Source organism: Cyrtonyx montezumae, unplaced genomic scaffold, assembly GCF_038088225.1.
Source record: "Cyrtonyx montezumae isolate F1298 unplaced genomic scaffold, pur_monq_1.0 scaffold_17, whole genome shotgun sequence".
Taxonomy (NCBI): Eukaryota; Metazoa; Chordata; class Aves; order Galliformes; family Odontophoridae; genus Cyrtonyx; species Cyrtonyx montezumae.
The window spans coordinates 17,240,299-17,265,658 of record NW_027071903.1 but is presented as its reverse complement, the minus strand read 5'-3'; the positions used below and the strand labels follow the sequence as shown (position 1 = coordinate 17,265,658).

At 40.9% G+C, this 25,360-nt stretch overlaps 1 protein-coding gene and 1 long non-coding RNA gene across 6 annotated transcripts in view; one reads left to right on the top strand and one right to left on the bottom strand.

The window, feature by feature from the left end:
• The first annotated feature begins 959 nt into the window (after window positions 1–959).
• On the top strand, window positions 960–14,249 carry LOC136046761 (uncharacterized). Its single transcript, XR_010622013.1, has 3 exons — window positions 960–1,049; window positions 8,141–8,216; window positions 13,838–14,249. It is a non-coding gene; the product is annotated as an uncharacterized LOC136046761 (long non-coding RNA).
• KLF13 (KLF transcription factor 13) overlaps window positions 10,405–25,360 on the bottom strand; it is a 28,791-nt gene continuing 13,835 nt past the window's right edge. The window contains exons 2-3 of one of the 5 annotated variants that reach the window (XR_010622011.1): window positions 11,741–15,356; window positions 10,405–11,641 (exon numbers count right to left, since the gene is read on the bottom strand). Coding sequence is in view for 1 of the 5 variants with exons in the window: in XM_065733496.1 (XP_065589568.1) it covers window positions 15,064–15,356 (293 nt within the window). In the remaining 4 variants the exon portion in view is untranslated. Of the gene's footprint in view, window positions 15,357–25,360 lie in introns of all 5 variants that reach the window. The other 4 variants (XR_010622009.1, XR_010622010.1, XR_010622012.1 and 1 more) reach the window with 4 other exon arrangements.

The following is a 25,360-nucleotide window of genomic DNA, read 5'->3' as shown; positions in this document are numbered from 1 at the left end:
GATCAATAAATTGCAGAAGGAATTACTGATCAGGTGAAGTTCCCCCTGGTAATAGAGGACAGCTCTGTAGCCAGAATGGTTAGATAGTGTGTAACATGTTGGTTATCTGACTGTAAATAGCCTGAAAAATAGTTTTACAGCATGAAATGTAAGTGCTAACTTGATTTTACTTGATAAGAGTAGAAAAAGATGTGTCATAGTGCTGTGCAGAATAGTAGTGAATTTAATTTCCTCATTCTACAAGAAGTCGTCCTCAGGATGCTCAGAATTATACAAAGATTGAAAACTGCTGGAGTGACTGGAATGAAGCCAAGGAGACCCAACAGGCCGTAACTCCTACACAAGGTTCAACAGCATGTAGGTCATGACATGTTTAAGTTTTTCTGAAATGCAAAGCCTCATGTGTTAGACTTCTTCTGCCAATTGTAGTAAAAAATCTTGATCAATCAATTGAAAGAAGTAGGAAGAAAGTGGTCCAAATGGCCCCAGATGGTCCTAGGGTAGGACCCAGTTACTAATGCGTTTCAATTAGTAACTCTGTGAATATAGTTACTGCAGACAGACCAGAAGGAGCTGCATTCTTACACACCCTGCCCACACAAGGTGTGAGGAGCAGTGAGGATGCGCTTCAGCACAGTTATAGAGAAATCCAGCCTGGCCCCATGAAGCCTTCTGTTACACCTCCTGGATCTTCTCCCTCTTCTCCCTGTCTGTATTTCCACAAGTGTGTGTCCGTGCGGTTCAGAATTACATTGCTGGAACCTCATTCCTCCCGAGGCAGATGCTGCTGTCAGCTCAGTCTGCCATCTGCTCTGTCCGTGGTTGTGTGAGCTGTCCTGGCTTCTGCCCCAGCGTGACTGCTGACAGCTCAGGAAGGTAGATTTCACAGTAGCATTTTACATGCACTTTCTGTTGCTTGTGTGTGTCACCAGCACAGTCATTTTGGTACACTGATAAATGCAATATAGGAGAGTCCGGTTAGAGCTGAAATCGAGTTTCCTGCCCAGGGAATCCGACGTGCTTTTGGTGTCTCTGCTCTAGAACTGAAGGTAAGTGCAAAACACTGACATTAAGAAATGATGGGTATGTAATCACGGGAAAATTGTGGTATCTCTCTTAGGAGTGCTTATAGGTGATGTCCTCCTGCTAACATCATTTATGTGAAGAGAAGAGCCATGACTTTAATGGGGCATCAGTAGCTTGCAAAATCCGGTATTGACTTCTTGTCTTCTCCACAGTATATCTGGAAAAGTAGAAAACTGGCAAATGTTCCAGCTAAGGGATTCCACATGTTGACAGGTGGTTTGTTAAAAAAGTACTGCTTTCCTTCTTTAAAGAAAGTTACTAACAACAGGAATTACCATGAAAGTTTTTTCTAGGCAGTGCTCCATGCCAGCATCTCTGTGGGGTACCCATGGGTGTCAGTGGCAGTATCTCGTTTGGTACTTGTCACCCAAGAATTGAGCTTATTTTCCACATTGCAATGAAAGCTGTTGCTGTGTGATGGACTTCAGGTGTTTGCTGTGTATCGGGCTGAGACTTTGACAGGTAGAGGGTGACTATCTTATTATTGATAAAACCTGTACCGCAGCCAGTCTACTTTGCTTTTGGCTTCTGCCATTCATACAATGACCTGGTTTTTGAGGATATTATCAGAGAAGCCTGAAGCTTAAGCATAAATATCTCATGAATCTGGGCTTCTGGGATTTGTAGACAATACCACTCTGGCATTTTATTATCAAAAGTAATTGGACACAGACAAAATACAGATGCTTCAGCTTCCCTTTTACTGTATAGTTCTCTGCATTATATATACATGGGTAGCTCTGATGCTCATTACAGTTTGTCACATCTAAAAACCTTTTTAAAATTAGAAACACCAGTCAGCAGAGATACCCCGCAGCATGTCGCCATCCTCCCAGTTGTGTTTTAACTCCTCGAAGCTGACGTTTATCTCCCCAAGCATAGAAGTAAACAGATCCTCAGCCACCACATTTGAAAGAGGTTCTGTCTCATTAGAGGCACAGGGGTGAGTGTTTGTCATGCAGGAAAGGTATGATTAGGAAATAGTACTGAATACTTCCCAGGGATTTTTCCTAGCTACAGCCTTTTTCATACCTCAGCCATGCTTAGAGGTAATGGCAGTTCTAAGTTAAGAAGAGAATTTTTTATCTGATGCTTTCCAAAGCGAAGTCACCTAAAAGGGAGCTACTGTTTTAGACGTTGTTTGGCTGCTGCCCCCTGACACGTTCCACTCCTGTTAAATGTTTCACACCAATGTACCCTGTGATGCCAGGAATTTACGAGCTTAGGTCAGTCCAAGGACAAAGTGACCCCTGCAGTAGGAAAAGTGGCATGTAACAGTGAAGGTGAGCTGTGGCTGGGTAGCAACGAGCCAGTGCTGCTCCATGGAGGAGGGTGGAGAGAGCACTCCTGGCTGCAGGATGCAGTGCAGGTGCTGAGCAGCAGGCAGGGAGGCTGCTCAGAAGCAGATGCTGCTCGGGATGGGGTGGGGAATGCAGGCACAAACAGAAGAGCAGGGCAAAGCTCTTCTGGTTTTTATCTCTGAGAATATTCTCTTTTGTTCATTAAGGAAAAAAACAGCAACCAACCAACATTTTCTGGCATTATAACGGCCTTGTACTTCAGGCAGATTATTTTAAGGAGCTGTTTTTTCTGTTAGAAAGTATTTCCATGTTTCACAGCCATGCTGGAATGAGTGCTGCATGTGGCTCATGGGGTTTTCTAGCAGATGGTGAGGGTGTTGAGCACCTTGCCTGTATCTTTTCTCTTGCTGAGTTCAGGCAGGGAGCCGGACAGAGCCCGTGCCAGTTGTCTTGGGGTCAGCCATCCCCTCCCAAATCCAGAGAGCAGTGCACAGAGGCATTGCAGCCCCTGCCCAGCTGAGAGCTGCCCTGACACACAGCCAGAGTGCAGCTGTGTTTAAAGCTGAGAATTCGTTCCCCTTTAATAACAGTTAAGTGGGGAAATGCTGTCTTCTGGAAATGCTTCCCCTCTTAGCAAACACTGTGTAACGTATAATTTTTACAGTGATTTGTAGTGTATTTTTACTCATGAAATAGAACCCTTTTTTTTACTCCTCCTTAATCATAGTGGACAATTTTGTGGAGAATAGGAATTTTTCCATTCTTGGACTCCGGGCTTTATTTTTTTTTCCTTCCTTATTTCCTTCTGCATTAATTACCCCTCCTAAAAATAGAGAGGTGGAGTCCTAAAATATACAGCAGAGCTTTAATGGAAGGTTCCTTGCAGGGAAGCAGCAGCCAGCCCTGATGTATTCACACGGTCTTGTTGTTCGTGCCGACCCACCCTCTGCAGAGTTCCTGTTCCCTGGGTTTGCCTCTGTTTTCTCACTCAGGTTATCCAGTTGAGGGCACATTAAGGTGAAACCACTTGGTCCTCAGGGGAAGTTGTAGAAGTGGGGCTGTGCTGTGTCTGCCTTTGAGCCTCAGCCTTGCGGGCTCCTGTTCTGGAGAAGGAAGGCAGATGTGGGTTGGTGCCAAGGACCTGCAGCCTGCCCTGCTGCCTGCAGCCAGCCTGTGCCTGGTGCCTGGCTGTGCCAGAACTAGGCTGACTTGTTGACACACTGTCCCCCTTCTCCCAGCCTGCCATACGCTGCCGTGTGCATTGTAGGAAAGCTTGGGATTTTTTTTTACTACTTCTGGAGTTTACAAAAAGGCTGTAACCAACCCTCATACCTTGTGACTTTCATGGGACCTTATTGTCTTGTAATGTACAGGGTTTGAGACAGTTCTCAGCATGGTAACAGAGGTTAAAGAGAGAGAAACTGTCCTTTGCTTGGGTTTGATCAGTGAATTCTGCAGTTTGGCATAGGAAGCCTTGGTATAGCCTGGGCTGGGACCAGCCTGTAGTGCCCATTCCATTGTTCCCCTTTCAGGAGATAGTGACGCTGTCACACTGACTTCTGTGGTTTGCAAGCTTCCGAATGTGGTATTTTGGGAGACTCCCAAACTGACATCTTTTTTCCAGAGGGTGGGGCACGAAGCTTGAGAGAAAAATTGCAGGGTCTTTGAAGTGAAGAGCTTTGAAGTTTAAAAATGCTAGCAAATTCCCGTTGCCATTCCCTGTCTGTGGAAAAACTGAAAGGTAAAACTTTTAGCCAAAGAGGCAGGACAAAATATTTAAAAGGAACAGAGAGCTACAGCTTTCATGTTTTAACTGTTCGTGCAGTGGTGAAGGTGACCTTGATTCGAAAAATGTGCACCAAAAAGCTCTGTCAGTCCGTTCCTTGTTTCTATTCCACTTGGAGGCTTTGAGTGTTCTGACGTAAAACACATGTGTGGTGAAAGGGGGAGGGAGGAATTTCTCTCTTCCCGTTGCTATTTTGTTATGTTTTGTGTCTGTTCCGTTTGTCTCCAGGATCAGAGAAATGACTCAGTAAGTTATCTCCACAATAGGAAAGCATGGGAAAATGCAAACATTGGTCTCTTAAGGACGCACGGTCCTGTTTATTACGCAGTGGCATCTCACCATCCAGACTGTTGGAAGTGCCACCACAGGAGCTATTGTACTCCTTCCTCCAGAGCTCCTTTTGGATTTTGTACCTTAGCTCTTTCTTTTCCTTTCTAAAAATTGCCCTACCCTACACTCTGATCTTCTTCCCGTGAACTTCACCTTTCCCACTTATTGCTTCTTGTTTTTTTGCCCTTATTTGTTCATATAATTGCTCTTCCTATGCTGTCACACACCTGAAACTCTCCAAACACCATCTCTCATGGTCTCCAAGTGGCTCTTTTTTTTTTTCAGTGGTGTCCTCATGTCCACGCTGCTCTGCCTAATGAGTGAGGGCAACTTTTCAGTCTGAGCAGTGTCACGTTAGTACAGCTAAATCACCTCCACTGTTAGATTGGACACCTTGACATGTTAAACACGCATTAGTCCAGGAAGATAAATCTTCAGAATATAAGTCAGTGACATTGAGACCCAATACACAAAGCTAGAATAGCAGCACTTCAGGATACCTGCACAACTCTTCAGTGGTCTTTTCTTCCTGTAGGAACATGGAAGACAGGGGTCCACTTCAGTTTCCACTTCCAGTTGACTTCTGTGGGCTTCTTGCCATAACAGGTGTGTAATTATGGCAGCCTTTACTCCTGATGGAAAGCAGCCTTCTGATGTTAGTACTTCTGTACACATTATTACTTGCTAAGGTATTTATGATGTGGGTGATAGGGTGACAAAGGTGTGATGTAAAAACGTGGGGACAGTGTGATTTGAATTTACTGGTCTGCAGGCAGCACTGTTTATGTAAACGACCCACGCAGAAAGAGCATTGCCTGGATTTAGCTCCAGTGAGAGAAGTAGTAGCATGCACCATGGGATGAGGCACAGGATGGGCCCCACTGTGCAGCCCTTTGCGAAGTGCCCTGCGGGCACCAGCCCAGCAGGCTCAGACCTGCAGTGTTGCAGTGCACTTCAGCAGGCAGTGACGCAGAGAACACGTGTCAGCGAGGCAGAGACCTGCCCACGACTGCACCTTGGAGCCCTTCAGCCCAGCCCTTCATGCTACCCTCTCAGCCTATTGAACATTTGTTCCTGCCAGCAGGAACCAGAGATTACATCTAACTCCTGCTGGTGCCAGTCAGGTGGGGCAGGTTGATCCTCAATTTGCAATTATGATGAGGCAGCAATTGCACAACAGAGCTGCTTTTTCTTGGAGAGGTACAGTTATTACTGGAATGCAACAAGGAAGGCTAAGATCCTCTTGGAATTAAACCTTATAAAGGATAACAAGAAGTTTTTATTTTTCTGTTTTTAAAGTATGTGAGCAGTAAAAGGAAGACTAGGGAAAATGTAGGTCCCCTACTAAATGAGGTGGATCCTTTGGATCCCCCTAACTGGGGATGCTGAAAAGGCAGGGATTCTGAATCCTTTATTTGCTAAAGTCTTAGCAGACTATCCCTCAGGAATCCCAGACCCTGAAGGTAAGAGAGTCTGGGGAACGGAAGACATCCTGGTTGTCGAGGAAGATTTGATCAGAGAGCATCTAGCCAAAATCAGTGCACACATATCCATGGGCTCTGATGAGATGCACCCATGTGTGCTGAGGGAGATAGCAGAGGTGATTGCTGAACTGTTCTCTATCATCTTAGAAAGGTCTTGGCAAATGGGAGGGATGCTTGGTGACTGGAGGATAGTCAATGTCCCTCCAGTCTTCAAAAAGGGCCAGGAGGAAGATCTGGGAAGCTACAGGCCTGGAAAGGTGATGGAACACTTTGTTCTGGATACCCTGTCCAAGCAATAGGAAGAAAAGGTTATCAGGGGTAGTCAGCATGGATTCACAAAGGGGAAGTCATGCTTCACCAAACTGGTGGCTTTCTATGATGTCATTGTGACTGGGTAGATAGAGGAAGAATAGTGAATGTTCTCTACCTTGACTTCAGTGAGTTGTTTGCCACCATCTCCTGCTGCATCCTTGTTATGGAACTTAGTAAGTGTCAGATAGAAGAGTGGATGGTGAGATGGATTCAGAACTGGCAGAGCTCAGAGGTTGCCATCAGTGGCACAGAATCTGTTTGGAGGTTTGTAACTAGCAATATTCCCCATGGGTCAGTGCTGGATCTTCTTCGGCATCTTCATCAGTGACCTGAATGAAGGGATAAAGTCCACTCTCAACAAGTTTGCTGATGATACAGAAATGGGAGGAGTGGCTGACACACAAGAGGATTGTGCTACCATTCTACAAGACCTGGACAGACTGGAGAGTTGGGCAGGGAGGAACCTGATGAGGTTTAACAAGAGCAAGTGTAAAGTCTTGCACCTGAGGAGGAATAACTGCATGCATCAGTACAGGCTGGGGGATGAGCTGCTGGAGAGGAGCTCTGTGGAGAAGGACCTGGGTGTCCTGGTGGACAACAGGCTGGCTGTGGTGCACTTTGTGGCCAATAAGGTCAATGGGATCCAGGAGTGCATTAAAAAGAGTGTGGCCAGCAGATCAAGGGAGATGATCCTCCCCCTCTACTCTGCCCCAGTGAGGCCACATTTAGAATAACTGTGTCCAGTTCTGGGCTCCCCAGTTCAAAAAAGACAGGGGTCTCCTAGAAGGAGTCCAGCAGAGGGCCACAAAGATGATACAGGGCCTGCAGCATCTCCCTTGTGAGGAAGGGCTGAGTAACCTGGGTGTGTTCAGCCTGGGGAAAAGAAGACTGAGGGGAGATGCAATTAATATTTGTAAATACCTGAAGAGAGGTGGGAAGCAAATGGAGAGGCCAGGCTCTCCTCGGTGGTGCACAGCACAGGGCAAGGAGTAACTGACTAAAAATTGAATGTAGGAAGTCTGATACAAACATAGAGCTTTCTGGTAAGTGTGATGGAGCAGTGGAACAGGTTGTCCTGAGAGGCTGTGGAGTCTCCTCTGGAGATGGAGGTGTCCAGACAGGTCTTGAGTCTGTGCAACCTATTGTAGGGAACCTGCTTTAGCAGAGAGGTTGGACTCAATGACCTCTTGAGGTTCCTTTCAACCCAGGCAGTTCTGTTATTCTGTCATTACTGAGCTGTAAGTGTTGAGGTTTTGTTAGCAGTGTTCCTACTTGTTTGGGGTCTGCTCTTGCCTAAAACCCCACTCAGGTTTTCTCAATCGCTTTTCCTCATTCTTTTCTTCTCCAAGTTTGTTTAATGTTACAGTATTCTCTCAGTTGCCCAGGGCATGAATCTGTCTCCCAAAGCCGTTGTTAATTCATGCTTCTCTCTCTTGCTTCTCAGATGTCTGAGCATCCAGACTGTCTTCCTTTATCTGGTGTGTGGGTTAACAAAACTTCTTAAAAATCCTTTCTTCTGTCTTTAAAGTCTTAGCTGTGCCAGCAATGCACTTGGAGCTAGCTTGACGTATGTGCTTGAATTACTGTTCAACATACCTCTCTCCTACACTGCTCTTAGAAAAGATGGTGTGGTTCCCCCATTGAAGATGCTGCCTAGCTTTGTCACTGTGGAATTCTTGAGGAAGCCACACATATATTCTGGTGCTCTAGTCTTTCTGGTCTGCTGCTAGAAATAAACAGCTTGTCTCATTTTCCTTGCCTCTTTTTTTATTCCAGTGTGTCTTCTGTCATTACTCTACTGACTGTGTTATTTATATTTATGCTGTTTTAATCTCTTTCAGTCAACCAGCAAGGCATGTGTCTCCTTGAACAACCAGAGCAGCAAACTGTGAGGTGAATTGCTCTGAAGGTACACAGGTAAATGTAGACACAACATTCTTGTCTTAATGCTAGCAGTATTATCTCTTTTCTTCTGAACTACTGCCAAATCTATAAACATCTGATGACAAGTGCTGACTTACAGACAAGACAGAAACCCATATATTTAGCAACCCAAGAGGAGCAGTTTCTTTTGCAGATGACAGTGTGTTAGCATGTATGTAGCAGAGTGTGAATGTCTGGGTGGGGAAGCACATAACATTGCAGTACTGAGGCAGCAATCCACACTTAAGCTGAGAAGGCAATATCCTTTCAGAAGGATTTGTTTCTCTTTTCCTCATTCTGGAAAGTTCAGACATGAACTCCACCCATAGGGATGACGTAGCAGAAAGCAACTAAGCTTCTAAAGCAGCTTCTAAAGCAGCTGCCTGGCCTATTTGTTCAAGGACAGAAACTGAACTAGGAGGATCTAAAACTGAAGTTCAGATGTAAGACTGATAGACAAGGGATGCAAGGGAACTTCAGCTCACTTTGGTATGAGACCCTTTACCAAGCTTCTGCCTGAGGATTCTCACAACCTGAAATTGCCCAGTTATAAAGCAGACATGCAGAGTATACAGATAGAAACCACATCATGCTAATGTTTGAAGAGAAGAATGAAACAAACCCATATTTTTCTGCTGGATCTAAGCAATTTATCATTTGTTTCAATGAGGGTTCACTAATAGAGCTGTCCACTGAGTGCCCAACCACAATGGTGGTTGCTTATAGACACACAGAGATGTACAACCTGACTGGTGCATAGTCAGAGATGATGATGAATAGCACTGACAGTTCAACATGGTAATAAACACACGGGGAAACCTCTTATTAAAGATAATGCCTCTCTAGGTTACTTGCTCTGAACCACTTTCATCACTGCCTGTCAAGGAAATGTATTGGTCTTAAATGTGATTTCCAGAGTTGCTCCTAGCTTAGTAAGGATATTTTAGCCTTCACCTTTCAATCGTAGTCTGCTGTTTCAAATTATTTTTGCATTCAGATATAATGTTGCACAGGTAGTTGATGACTGTGGGGAAGGAAATTTTTCAGAGGGTGTGGTGTTAATTCCCAAGGGGAGACAAGATGTGTGTCTGCTGTACCTCATGTATTTGGGGAATTAACTCAATCACTTGTGCTTTGATTTCATTGTCTTTGAAATGAGCAAAGAAATGTCTTGGACTGTGAGATGAGATTACTACTGGTTTGATAGGACACTGTCACTTCTGTCAATTTGCAAAGAACTGAGCTTTGAAAGAAAGGATGGTTGATTCTTCTGTTGGTGTGTATTTATCCCATAACTATCTGGTGAAGAAAAACACAGTATGCATCAATCTTGAGAAAGGAGTTTCACTATGCAACTCTAAAATACCAGTTAAAAGAAAAACAAAACAAAACAAAACAAAACACAGCATGCATCACATAAACATTTTCTCAATGGTTTTAAACATTAAACAGTAGCACTGGCTGAAACTTAAGGATATCAAACAACATGTCAAACCTCAAACTAACAGCAGAAATAGTACCTAGTTGGTGATATTTAACTGGTAAAGAGGAAAAAAAAATAAGAAAACAAACACTTCATATAACAAATTTTATTTTGAAAAATGTAAACGTCACTAACCATGCATACATGTTAAGATGATACTTTACAGTTGTTAATTTTCCTCCTTTTTCCTTTTTTACTGTTGCTGTATAGACATTATCACAATATATAATCTATGCAGTACAAAATATGTAAAAAGTTACAGCAGAGCAAGTATAGATGAAATATATAACTGTACAACTGTAATACTTCAATGTAGTGATTTATAGAGTTGAAAGTGACCCATGGAAGTATTCATGTGCTGTAGACAAAACTGTCCAGGAGAAGGTGAAGGTGACACCAGTAACATTACAGTTCACCAAAGCTGAAACTACATATGTAAACATGTGCACACTTACTGTCATGCACACTGTCACCCACAGAGGCGGGCACATATGAATAAGCACATGTGCACATGCACACATGTCCCCTACAATGCATATACATGTAAGGAACTACAGCTGTAACCAGAGATGAAACTAAACCACAAATCTTAAAAACAAAACAAAATAAACAAACAAACAACAACAACAAAAAAAAACAGATTCAAACTTTCCAAAGGCAGTGGTGTTTGGAATTAGGATTTTGGTTCAGACCAGTTAAATGAAATGGATACCTATTTTTGCTCTGTAGACATCCCTTCATTATTCCGTGTGTAATGCATACAGAGTGCTGTATACACACACACATACTAACAATACACTTATATGCATACTTATATATATGTGCATATGCTTATAAAAATCTGTGTATAAAAAAAATCCTAAAGCAGTAGATGGGTTTTTGCATACTCTATTCTGGTTTATGGGGTCGACAAGTACAATTTGGTTACTTTCTACTGCCTAAGGCTAGAGTTTTATCTTCCAAAATGTTGGAAATAGAGATGTCCATCATACCATTCACTGATACAGACTATATGTTAGCACCCAATGCATGAACAGATGATGTGAGGGAGTAAAACAGCACCTGAAGGTCAGTTTGTAGGCATCACTTGGTGAAATTAGTAAATCACATAGCAATAGAAAGGCAAGCTTTCGTATGCAGAGTTCACTTTTCTTATTCTTTGTAAATTGCATTCCCCAAAACAACAATGCATTTCACCCAGTACAAATCCTAGTACTCATGGGAAAGAAAACCAGTTAGAGTGTGAATACCTTGAAACAGGTAAGCTCCTCAGACAGCCTTTTCTTGTCCAGCAGCATGAAACAAGAAAAGCACTGGACTTCTAGGTAGAAAGTATTGAATGAGGTTTTAAGGATGTACACATGCTCACAGAACTAAAAGTTATTGCAAGTATTAATGCAATACTCAAGGTAGGATACAGACAAGAATTAGGTGTTATCAAACATAGGCTTCCAATGTTTTGTTATAAATATGTACTTCTGCAGTTATGTAATGTAACGTAAGCAAATGCTATACATATATTACAAAAGCAAGGAACAAGTAATTTACAAATACAAAGAATTCTCACAATAAAATCTAGCTGCCTGTGGTTTACCAGGTCTGCTTTATAAGAAAGAGGATGAGAAATGAATCCTGGGTACAAGATGGAGTTAATGGAAGGGGTGAATGAGTTTGTAAGAACAAGTCTTATATCAGAAAAAAAAAATTGCTTAGACATCTGGAGGACATTAATACTCCTTTCAGTTCTGTCTGTTTTCTCATACTACAGTTAACATCTTGACCCAATGCTAAGACCTGTGGGGTGATTTTAGTTCACACTCTTTTTCTAAAGCAAAGCAGTTCAGCTCAAATTCTGAAAGGAAGGGAGTATCACGGCTGGAGAAAAGCAGATAAGCTGTCACGGCTTTTTAAATATTAAGAAACCTGTTCCTGGGCTCTGAAATTAAAAGAAAAATAAAAAAGGCAATTTTATAGGTTGTGAGGATACACCTCAACAGATTGCACAGGGAAATGAGAAGTAGGCAAAAATTCACACCTTCCCAGAGCAGTTACTTCCTGAGCGTGCAATGTCAGCTGCTAGGCGAGAAGACCGGACTGGGTCACACAGCTGCATGGAACAACAGAAAGGTAAAAAGCTGAGGTTAGCTTGGACACGTAACCAGACTTAAAAATACAATCTGTTCTGACTTCTTATATCTTCAAAACTCAGAAGAAACAATCATGTGTAGAGCCTTAAGAGCTTGCTGTTGTTTCTGCTTCACAAAACCCCAAACCCTGGCTTTACACATGAGAATATCAAGAGAAGTTTTTTTCTACATTCAGCACTGAAAAGTGCCAGTGGTTTGGAATTAATTTTTGTATCCTAGAACTATAATTTATTACGTATTTAATGGAGAGATGTGAAGCTCTGACAAGGATTGTAAAGCAGTTTGGCTGTCTGCCTAACAGACTCTGAGGTGTTTACAGCTAAGATGTTAAAAAAAAAAAGTTTTAATGGCAAGTTGCAGAGAATTTACTGAAATTGTAGCTGTGTCAGCTACATGCAGTCTCACAGCCTTCTTAGTTGATGAACTGGCTCAACTGGAAATTCAGCTTTGTCCCAGTCTTTTTTTTTTTTAACTCAGCCTTGAGTTATTGTTGTTATTAATCTGTATAAGGAAAATACATAAAATGTTTTAGATTACTATTTGAGTTAAAGATTAACTACTTTTTGTCTCAGAACTGGTTGTTCCATAATCTCTATTTCCCATAATCCTAGTACTAATAAAACATGGTGGGAGTATTGATTCTCAAGGCTATAAAAATCTGTAAGTACCTATTGATTCTTGATGAATGTTATGCTCTAATGAAGGGACTGGAGTGGTTCCTCCTTTGTTAAAGATTAAGTGTTGGTCTTCTTGGAGAAGGTGATTTTAGAACAAACTGAAGTTAGAACTCAAAACCTATGACTGTTGCTGATACTTAGGTTATTTTTTTCTCTCCACATCCCTCTTATGGTCTAATGATAATGACAGATGTGTTTATGACTGAACTATGTGCACATGGCACAGCTGACCTGTAAAATTCCTTTAGCAGGATATCTTAATTGCTCCTTTCCTGACTACAGCACAAGAACACTTTTATCAGTCACAGAAATGACTGGAATGTGAATTCCTCTTACCTGAATAGTATAAGGCTTTAACATTTCTTTAATCTCAGTAGCTGAGATTTAAAAAAAGAAATCTGTCGAGGTAAAACAATCTGGCTTTCCCCTACTATACAGTGGTTAGGCAACTCATCCAGAAATTCAACATTACTAGCTTCACAGAAGAACCCTGTTCCTTCATTATCTGTAAGTGCAGTAGTAGAACTGTGCCTAGCATGACTTGCAATTCACAAGGGGAAATCATTATTTTCTGGAGGTGAAATCTGAAGCAAATGAACATGAGAAAATACTGAAATATCTGCACTTTGAAATGTCTGTAAATTTATGCATACAAATATAGTATTAGAGATAACATACATATTGTGGAAGTACCCATGAAACTACTTAGGAATCTATATTAGCCTCTCACAGTTAATATACAGTAAAAAAAACCAACCTTTGCAGAATTGAATTGATGCAAGCTAGCAAGTAAGATACAAGCACATTTGGAATGGGTAAGCATTAACTTGGTATCAAATGGCATGTTTGGCGTAGAGAGTTTTGTTTCATCGTGCTACACGCGCCTACATTTTATAGTCTACAGTAAAAACAAGAGAACACCCAAAATTCCATAATCAAAAGCACTGATTTATAGTATGCACCATCAGAACCAGCCAAAACAAAGACTATTTGCTGCCAGTGAGGTCTGTAGGACATCACAATGCTCTGGTCTTTTGCTGTACTTCTTAGTATACTAAACATGAAGGTCTGTCTCCTTGTGTTCTATCTTATGCCCAATACTTGAAAATTACTGAAAAACAGCTAAGATTCCCTTTATCTTTACAGTTATTCAGAAATAACAGAGCCTTTCTTTAAGCTGATACGTCTATTTTTAAGAAACTTTAGGGAAAGCTATAATGCCTTCTTTTGTAATACCTAGAAATATGTTGGTTTTTGTTTTTTTTCTAGTCAGAAGTGTACCTTGTAATTTTCTCTTCCTTTTATCAGTGACCATGATTGCAATACAACAGGAAACAGAGGCTGTCTTGAGCAATTTGTCTTGCTAATATACAACTGTACAGTAGGTAAGTACCTTGATAAAAACAGTGATGGGCGTTGGTTCAGTTGCTCTATTTCCATAGTTCATTTAAAACAAATTAAAAAAATAAAAATAAAAAAAATCATTCAAGTCAGTGTGGTTTGGTTTGAGTATTCTGGTCCCTGCTGCTCTGCTGTGCAGAGAGCTTAAGAACTTTGAAGAGAGAGAAGAAAGAATGCCTCTGAGATTCCATGTCACTTTGTAATACAGTGTTACCCAGTGTAAACGCGTTTCCTCAAGATATAGGTTATTTACTTAAGGCATCTTGTTTAGAATTGTTTCCTCAGAATTTTATCTGGCATAAAACAAACAAAAAAGCAAGTAGTAGTTTATCAATTCCGTAGAGATTTTTGGAACAGGAAGTTGGTTTGGGAGCTTCTTCAGCGTGACACGACAAGGCGGCTTGCTGTCTAAAGCAGAGGACAGTTTCAGGAAAGAAGATCCTGTTCGGATGCTTCCCAGTGTAGATGTATAGCCAGGAAAACAAACAATAGAAGAGTCTGGTACTACATTCCAGTACTGGTTTGGTTTTTGTATTGTCTGTTTTATATTTTTTTCCCCAGTGTGTGAAAGAACCTAAAAAGCTTCTGAGTGCAAATATATTTACAGAATAAGGCTGCGGTTAGGGTGTGTCTTCATGTAGTTATTGTGTAACATAAATATCCATCCCTGAGAAAGGAGAAGGGGGACACCATCCAACACAGTTGATTTGTAAGTGTTATGTATGTTCACGTTGTGCAATCAGGTCTTACAAAACTGACACCTGAGGTGAATTAAATGTTTTGGGTTTTTTTTTCCTTTTTTAGATTTTCTTATTTTCTTATAAAGAATAATCAAGAGGATCTGTTTGTGGTGTAAAATGTATGAAATATTGAGACAGCAGGAGTTGCTAAGTGGAACACTTAAGTCCATGAGGTTAGAATGGCCACTTGTGTGGTTGGGTGAAGAAAACGTGACTGAAAATTGCAGTGGGAGGCAGTTATTTACTGATTTTATATATATATATATATATAAAATTAAGGGGCAGGGAAAAATTGAGGAGGGAAAGCAACAGAATCTTTAAAATGTGTGCAACACAAACAGAGCTCCGCATTAGGTATCAGAGGCAAAGTGCTGACATCCAGTGCAGGTAGGTCTATGGGGAGCTGGCAGGGCTCATTGTGGGACTCGAGGCATCTGAGCGGCTGTAGTCACTGACAGACCCAGTCCTTGAATTACTCCCACTTCGTCTCTTGAGCATACTCGGATGGAAATTGGCGTGGCGACGGGCATGCTTGGTCAGGTGGTCACTGCGCATGAAGCGCTTCTCACAGAGGGGGCAGCTGAACTTCTTTTCTCCAGTGTGAGTGCGGTAATGGCGGGCCAGTTCGTCAGAGCGAGCAAACTTCTTGTTGCATTCTTGCCAGCTGCACTCAAAGGGCCGCTCACCTGCAGGAAGCAAACATGGCATGATTAGAAGACGCACGGCAGTCCATGTTTTTCATAGGCAGAAGTTAAAATAAAAACATTGGGGTGAGGTGGATGCTACCTGGCAAGGGGATGGAGGCAGTGGCATTCTCAGCCAGAGTGGGAATCAGCTGTGCTATTCCATTTTAAAGTCTTGTAATCAAACTGATAACCTTGTTTAATAACTGGAGGGATCCTGGCCTTTCACAGATGGCACATTTTGTATCTCTGGCAGTCTGTAGGACTTTACTTCTGGAACTGTATTTGCACTGAATATTCACTTCCAAGCTGTTCCTGTGTCTGTCTAACTCACTGTAAACGTTTGGATGGTGTTGTGAAGTCTCCCTCTATAGTCACTTGAAAACAACTGTCGTGAAAATACAGGATGGCAGTTCTGTGCACTGAATGTGAGGCTCTCACCCCATACTGTCCTCAGTCATGCTTGTGTTTTCTGCATTTGCTGCAAGGTGCAATGTTTCTCTTGTTCACTGCCTTAGGTCTCATTTAGGTGGGAGGTGGGTAATGCTGTACATCAACTAGGCAAATGTTCCACTGTGAGGGTAGTGGCATGCTGTCACTAGCTATCCTCAAAGCCACGACCTGTGATGCTGAGTGGAGAACCAGTGACCCAGTGAGCTGATATACTTCTTAGCAGATCTCAGACAGGAAGGAAATATATCCTATCTCAGACAGATAGGAAACATCTCTCTCAGGACTGGGTGTTCATGCACGGTAGTCTCAGAGGACTGCAGTTGGGCACTTGGATTAGCTTTGCAGACTGAGAAGGAGAAGAAGGCAGCTAAGATGAACAGGACTGCTTTCAGAACTAAAGATTAAAAACTTAGAGCCGCACCAACTGGTTTACTGGATATAGTTTAGTTGCTTAAAAAAAACATGCAAATTCATTCAATGTCCTCATAAGGCTTCTCCTGGAAGCTGTTGAGAACACAACTCGTTCTGCTGAAAGAAACGAGAAATAAATGGGAGGCAAATATGTTGGCTGTTTGTCATGTATCCAGTCATCTGTTGGCTACACTCCTGCCCGTGATGGGACATGCCAGTAAAAACAGTTGTGCAACCAAATTCACCAGTCTTCTCCCTGTGTTTTGGACATGCAATAGATGCACTTCTGTGACAGCAGCAGGACTTTAGGACTTTGGCATCAAGAGAAATGACATGGTCTGACAGGTGGATCTAGCCTGCAAGTTCAAAGTTTCTCGTCTTTGAGATATGGCTTTTTTTCTTTTGTCATAAGGCAGTGGTCTTTGGACATTTCTGTTGCCCAAGTTAGTTTTCTGTGTGTTTGTTTCCATTGCAAAAGAGATCAACACACATTCCTCACTGCCCCAGATGATGACTGCTTTCAGATAAGGAAAGCAAGGAAAACATGCAGTGTTTTGCTTCTTCTGGTCAGAATATTGTGAAAATCAAGGAGAATGACATGGCATCAGATGTTCTTTCCTATGTCTAACATTTGGTAGCCAGAAGTAGGCATAACAGTTCAGTTCCAAATGAGGTTCTGGAGCAATATTTTGTAATATCTGTATTATCCAGCACTAACAGATTCATTGAAGATATTTTGCAATTTATCTCCCTCTCACATTGCACATCAGATTTGGTTGGGAACATTCAGGTTTGTACTCACCTGTCTGATTTGATGTTGATGATGGTGGGGACAATTTGAGTGACCAGCCAAAAAATATGAGGCTGTGTGCCTTTCTTCCAATTGCTCTCTACTCTTCTCTGTGCTCCTTCCTAGGAAGTATTTTTCCCCTCAGCCCTCTTTAGATTTGGTTCATATCTTCTTGGTGGTTGCCCTTCCCCATACTGTCTGACAGCTGGCATCACTCTAGTGGTAGTCAGTTTTCTAGAGTGCTTCCCAGCTTTGTTGAGATTTAGCAAGACCTTCTCAAACAAAAACTGTATTGTCAAGGTAATGCTGAATGGCTTGTGTAGATATGAGAGTCATTGGTCCATAAAAACATAGAGCAGTGCCTGGAACAAATTTGTCTTAATTAAGACAAAGACTCAGCTGCTGCTCCAAAACCACAGGTGAAAATTCACAGTCTGTCATCAGACTCATCTCTCAAACAGAAGGGGGATGTGGTTTTCTGTGCAGGTAAGTTGTTATATAAATGTCCTTCTATTAGCAGTAAAGCAGTCAAGGGAATGAGAGATTGTATGAATTGATTGCCTGATCTCATTAGAGAACATGCAGCCAAGAGTACAGCTTTCTTGCATAAGCACAAACCCATGGACATGCGGTACTTAGAATTTTGCCCTTATGGAATGACTGCAGAATTTGATCCTATAAATAAATGTGGAAATGTTAAACACTATCCCAAATACAGCAGTAAACGTGACAAGTATGTCAATGTGTATATTGAGAGTTTTACTGCTATATCTTCTCAGGACAAATATTATCATGCTGTATGAGCATTAGGAACAGCTCTTAAAAGAATCTCCTAAACAGCTGTGCTTGAAAATAAAGGAAGCAAGAAGAAATTCATACTTCTTTACTCTTCAAAGGTTGGCAAGGGATGCCTTTCAAAGATGAATATTTAATTTTTCACAATTTTAAATAGCTTTGAATTCCCATGTTCAGTAAATGATATCCTTTGTAGGTCCTCTGTCAGAGCACAGCATCACATAGCTTGTGTTTAGAATTACAAAAGGTGATGGAAAACCATTACATTTGAGAATCAAAGTCAACTGATCTTAACTGATGATTACACAAGCAGGAACACTTATGGTTTCTTTCTAAACTGCACCCAATTCAAAGAAAAAAATGTACATACAGCTGCATTAACTGAGTAAGAGTAAGTGACTTCTGCAGGTGCACTAACTTCTGAAATTATTTTACTAATGCTGACTATATTGTCTGCCTGAGCAGTCTGCCAACAGAACTGCTGAGTTGCCCAGGCTGTAGAAGCAGCATTCAAGAACACCCTTCTCTTTTCTTTTGCTGGAAAGGATTCAGAAGGATGTGGGGCCAATCTGTACTTACAATGTTACATAAAGGTCCTTTGTATTATTTAACATTTGTCAACTATTATTTATATCAAGACAGCTGTATCTGTTTATGAGAAAGCTGGTGAAACTACAGGAATGGTGGAACAAGATGGTGATGTCTGCCAAGCTGTATGTGTCCTATACTTCTAGTGTATTATGTGGATCACGGTGAAGCCAATATGATTTTGAGGACTCTCTATCGCTTCCAGTTTTGCCAGCTCCTCTGTATGATATTTATTGTGTGCCTGAGCAGGCTGCACAGGGGAACTGGTGGAGTCATCGTCCCTGGAAGTGTTCAAGAAATGTGTAGATGTGGTACTCGGAGACATGATTTAGTGGGTAATATTGATGGTAGGTGCATGGCTGGACTAGATGAACTTAGAGATCTTTTCCAACCTTAATGACTCTATGATTCTGTATCCAGCATTTGAACGATAGCTACAAATCACAGTAAGTACTGTGTAGGTCTGAGCACGCTTAAAATATAACCTACAAATGACTGAAATGGCAAAACAAGTTGTGAGACTTGGAATGCATTACATTCTCATCCTCAAGCATATGCTAAGGCTGTGAAGTAACAGAAAAATTCTTTGTTTCCTGGGACTTCAGGGTTCCAGATGAAAAACTACAGTTGGTCAGCCAGAAACAATTTGCTGTGTGATCTTTACTCTTTTCTGCTGCTTCACCAGACAGCACAGTTTGCTGTCATGAAAACAGACAGAAACCTGAACGTGCCACTGTGTGCTATTCCTACATTTCTACACTTTCATATACAAAATTAAGGATGTATCTGGAAACACTGACCAGGAGCAGGCTGGGTGGGGAGGATGAAGAGCAGGCAGTTAAATAGATATGCAACTGAAGCACTCTTCCTCCAAGAAAGGAAATGCTATACTGAGGAAAAAAACCATTTAGCCAAGTGGTCTGTATTTCTTGAGGCTGGTTGTTATTTAAAAAAACACAGTCATCCTTCAATAGCATTGACATGTATTTATGAATATTTTCATTTCTGTTATTCTCTTGCTATAAACAAACATTTTTGGATAGCTGAAAAACAACCCTTTAACCTTCTGAGTGAAAGAGAGAGAATAACAAATAGCTTTGATATTAAATAAACCACGACTTCTTTATGAGGTATTGAAAGGGGGACCAAAAAATCCAAATGGTACAATTTCCATATTCCTATAAACTGAAACCAGGAAGCTAAAAATTCGTGACTCAGGGGGGAACTTGTTTCATAATGACACAAACTGTATGCAATCATGCTTTTCTGTGTCTGCTGGATGGATGTACAAAATGTCTCTGATAACCTTAACCAACTCTGATAGAGATAGCAAATTCTACAGCATTAGGTTCCATTAAGTCAGGGAAGTTTGAGTAATGTTCTTAGTGAAAAGTTACAGAATGGGTTTGACTGCCGTTAGGTATCGGAATCCTGATACGGGCGATGTTTATGAATGTCCAAATAAACAAACCCTTCACAGGCTCTGAAACATAACACTCCCCCCAGTCCTCGGACCCAGAGTCGCAACGAGTGAGGTCACATGACCTGCTTGTCTCTGATACTCCACCATCTGTGATGTGATGGATTTTTAGGAACTGAAGTTCACATTTCCAACAGGGGACATACCCAGACATCAACACAAACTCACTTGAAGGTGTGGGCATCTCTATCAACAAACTCGCTCATTAAATCAATAGGTTGTTGGCTCTTCTGCTTTTTGAGTGCATGTGCAATTACTACTGCTACTACCGGGCGAAAGCAGCACAGGCCACCATAATTCCCGTTTAAATCCTTCATTTATTTTCTGTGTCTTAATGTTTTCATTGAGTTGTTTAGACATATAATTCTTGCAAGGGGAATATCTAATCAGAAAGTTTACATTTTAAGTTAATGTGTGCTACTATTTGCTCTGGAAGCACTCATTTTATCGCATCCGAGACTGCAGATTACAGCATGTGATCTACCTTTATAATCAACGCTAACTAGAACAATTTGAATCTAGATGATGAACACAACGTTCAGATACTACAATAACAATGGCTACAATGCTAGATAAATGTAAGTAACACAGACTTCCTACCCTAGCCTTAACCACAGTCATTCGTTAACAGTAAGACACAAGTGATGCCTTCAAATATGCCAATCATCTATCAAACTGCAAGACCATATGCCAACAACATTTACTTATTTAAACAATGCATATTACACAAACTATTCAGCATACCCACGTCAGCACTCTGCACAACACAGTTTCACAGCGAGGCTGTTCTATGTCAGTCTTGCTTGCCCAGAACTCCAAACTGTTTCTTTCACAATAACATGAGGTTATATTCTTCCCTCTCCAAGAAATTAATGACTGTGTAATGCACATCTTCATTTGCATTGTGTCTGAGCTTGCAGAGAACGCTCTCATATAAAAGATAGTTATTTATATATTGCTTTTATCTAGTCTCAGCTGTGTTTTGTCTGAGGCTCTAAAGAAAGTCAGTTGCAAAACAGACAAAAATAGATGACAGTGAAAGATAGTGTCAGATTAATGTCACCATTCCAGCCGTCTTTTTTCTCACTCATTTGAAATGTGGTGTGGTTAAAATGTATGGGAGAGCAACAAAGTGAAAGAGACAACAGGAAAGGGCTTGCAGGTGATTTTTGGTGGCCTTACAGTGGAATCTGCCTAGGTAGTTGCAAAGCACCCTGGCCACCTTTACAAGAATGATGACTCATCACAATCTAACTGAAAACATTCCTGGAGCAAATACTACAAGTTTAAACTAGGATCTCATACACTTCAACCATTCAGATCATGTTTTTAGTGCACGTGGATTAGCTGCCAAAAACATCCTTTGGCTTCACAACTCTTCCTAGAGAGATGGAAGTAAGGAATAGCTTCCAGCCTGAGTAAGTGAACAAAATAATTTCTTTCTGATCCTTTCTAGAGTTCTGATTTGTACATTTAAGACAGAATGCTTCACTAAGGTGTCATATTTTTCTTTCTTTACTTCTTCTGACATTCTTAGCAAAGTTGCTGGGGGAGTTAGTGATTAGATCCAGATGTAGTTAGACCAATTGTTTTAGTATATTGGTCATTAATACCTTGAGTATTAGTGCAGTGATTAGCAGTGGCAGTTATGAAGGAGAAGCCTACGTATGTTTTTCTCCCCACAGAATTATGATGATGTTTCAGGTAAGGCTTTCTTTTGATGGACAGCAAAAATGATACACAACTTAATGGTGGCAACTGCCTTACAGGCTCACTGCTGTATCCTCTGGATGGTCTTGTTAAAATCCACATACATATTTGTCTAAACTCTCTTTTGTCATATTTGCCAAGGTCTTTCTGTGTGATTGCAATGCGATAGCATGTACATTTTGAAAGCACTACAATACCCCTTAGTTTGTATGGCTGTGATTAATCAGAACTTCAGCTACCTCTCACAAGGGTAGGAATCCAACAGCCAGAAAAGAAAGCAACGTGCTACTGATGATAATATTACATGGTTATGAGATGGTGTTTACAATGCATGTAATTTCAGGAATAAGCTATAAATATTTTTACAGTTCTGTGTGGATTCATCACAGTTATGTTTTGTACACTACATCACAGTTATGTTTTTAAACACTATAGCTTAACACTCACGATTCAGTCTTTCTCCAGTTTTGATACACAAGCAAAATGGAGACCTTCAATCTAAGAAAGAGGGACATCTGAACCACTGGGATACCCATGAGAAAAGAAACTTCTTAGACAATCTTGCAAGGTGAACTTCTTTGTCTGGGTCAGCATGCAGAATGGACCTTGCCTGCTCAACAGGAATAACTGCTATTGATTTTGTTTCTGTCAAGTATCATGCCTTTGTTTACAGGGACTTTTTCAGCATCCCATTGTAAAAGCAGCATTTTTTTCCCCTCTGCTGTTGGAATCTGTGAGTAAATAGTGCTCTTTTACTGAGTACCAAGGCTTGGAAAATGAAAGGCAAGAGCCTCAGTGCCAAAGAGCTTATCAGATCTTCAACCAGCACTCAGGAAAACAGCTGAAATATTACTGACTTAAAAGAGCAGCAACTTCCATGTGAGTTTCTCTCTCCTGTGGCTTGTTCCAAAAAATGGAGATGAATAGATGACCCTTTGCACTTAATTGCAAGATAATTAAATTGTGTTATGCTGAAGGGATGAAGTAATGCATACTAGGGAGAGGAAGGTGTGTCTTACAGATACAAGTCATTTCTAAACCACACTGAAGTATCAGACTCTTTGCAAAGTGACACACTCCTGAGATTAGTTCAGTAGCCCTTTAACTAATGTATTTTTCTGATTTATTGTTCTATCCAGTTCCATTAATTTAAGAATTGAAATTGGTCATTAAAATCTCTACTGTGAATAGAAAATAAGAGAAACGCTGTACATAAAGTCTTTAAGCATATCAGGATATTACTGAAAGACAGAAATAAAAGATGGGGATTTTTTTCTTTTTCTAATGATCAATTATTTTTATAATTTTTCAGTAAGTATACTTCCAAAGAATCCCAGGGTTGCAAAACCAAAAACTGTAAGTACTAATCAGCAAGTCGGACCTATTGCTTCACCCCAGTGGAGGAATTTCAGCCTAGAATCCCTGCCTGACAGCTTGTTGTGCAAGGGGCTCTCCTTCATTCCTTAGGAAAAAAGCTTGTGTCTTTAGCGCAGGTCAGAGAAGTCTGGCCACTTATGGTGTACAATCTACAGCGTAACATCAATGAAAAAACGTGGGATTTTGTTCCTCTTTTTCAGCTGTGCTGATGAGTCAGTTCAATCCTTTTAGAGTGACAAGGGACTGGAGGAAGGCTCTTCGTGTGTATGTAATACTCAACACAGTTTTTATCAAATGAATCCAGTTAAAATCTGAAAAGTAAAGCAGTAATTTTGACCTTGGTGAGTATACGTGCTGGACAAAGATCTTATTCCACATTTACAGGCCACAGTACTTTTGTGTCAGCATGCTGCATTGTATGCTACAAGCTGATGATTTCAGCTGTGCCTCTCACCTTCTATTACAGCAAAGAAGGTGGTTAATTAAAATGCACTGTCAGCGATTGAAGACAAAAAGGAGAACTCCCCAGCCTTGATTCTCCTTCTTCCAGGAAGTAAAAAAAAAAAACAACTTACCCACAGCTGACATAATTGAACCAAATTTGTCTACAAGGAATGTGTAGTTAAGGTACAAACAGAAACACAAGGTTTCCATTACAAACCACTGTCTGGATCTGTCCTCTGCTACCTCAGAATTCCTCAGTTGCCCACTCTGCAAGCTCAAAACAGCTCCAGATCAGATATCTGACTGTTCTGTGGGAGCTTGTAATGTCATTACACTCCTTGGCACGCTCTCTTTCTCCAGCCCACTCTTGCAGTGGAAAAAGAGATTGTGTTCACACACTTCCCCACCACCTTCTAGTCTGTGCTGCCTCCTAATGAAGCTCACTAATGAATTACTTGGGAAGATGAGAACTCAAAAGTTTGACCAAACACAAAACCTCAAACCTGAAGTTTCTTGTATTAGAAGAAAGTTTGAGATCAAACTGATGCATCACAGATCATCCTTTACCAGACAATGAATTGAAAAACTACCTCTGTAGTGGTTTAAATAGAGCTTTCAATGAAAGTTTACTTCACAAACAATTTTTGTGGGTTTCATCAAAATGTTCCCAGTTATGTTTTTGATCCCTAATGTGGGGATTGAAATGTTGTAAGTGGGAGAACAACCAAATAAGTAATGACAAATTATACATATCTGATGTGGAGTATGGGTGAATTAATGCTGGAACTGTGGAACTTTGGCTCCCTGTGCTGTTACCAGCACGTGCCTTAGTAAATGCAAAGAAGGAATCATACGACCCCATGAATCAGTCCTTTCTCTGCTGATACACCAATGATTTTTTTATTATTCTATTCTACTAAAAACAGAGAAATGCTTGTGAAAGCAAAGCTTATCAAATTAATTAAAGGTTGTCCCGCTATGTAAAATAACAGACTAAAGGATTATTCATCTAAACTTAGACCTGTGCTTTATTTATCTGAATTCTGGAAGATGTTGAAAGTGATCTGCCTCCAACTGCCTCCAATATACTTTGGCATGAATAGACAGTGAGGGTTACATTATGACTTACTATGCACACAGCATCTCCCAGGATTTGGAGACAAGTTGAGATCTTATTTTGTTGGAAGCCAAGCAAAGAAAAAATAGGAAAGTTGCCCTTTGCTGTAACTATGAAATGTCTCTGTGAACTTTCAAATTGTTTAATCAACAACTTCACAAAACACAGCATATGTGAAATGTGATACTTCAGACTTTATAAGCAAAGCTTTATAGCTGAGTAAAGCAATCACATTGAAAGTTTGCCGTAACTGTATGGAGGAGAAAGGGAGTGGGAATTTTACTTTTATTCTCACTCGATGTATTTTTGTGCCAGAGAGCAAGGTGGTACTGAAGTAGTTTATGAGCAGCATCAGCCAGTGACCCTATAGAGCATTCAGCTTCATGAAAGAGGCAGTTCTGGGAAGTAATCTTATGGGCTGATAATCAAGCAGTAGGTCTATTGCCTGACATGAGCAGCTTCCATTTAAGGTATGCATAATCCAGTTGCATACACTTACCACATTAGGTACAGTGGTTTTCTCTGCATGCCTTGCCCATATTTTCATTGCTTCCCTTTACAGAATAGTCTAGCCCTAAAACCAGTTACGTTTCAAGGCAGAATGTAGCTTATATGCAGGAAGCATACTAGATGGGCTGTCCAGCAGCCACCACTTGCTCTATAAGGCAGTTCAAAAGCCTCTTGGATCTGTTTCTGTCTCACCATTTTATTGCCAGAGTAAGCACTTAACGGAGGTTCCAAGATCTACAGGTCATATACCTCATGTCAAGACGCAGTTGCTCTACAGGCACAAGTCGTAGTGAAAAGATTTCTACTACTTAAAATATAAATTATTTGTGCCT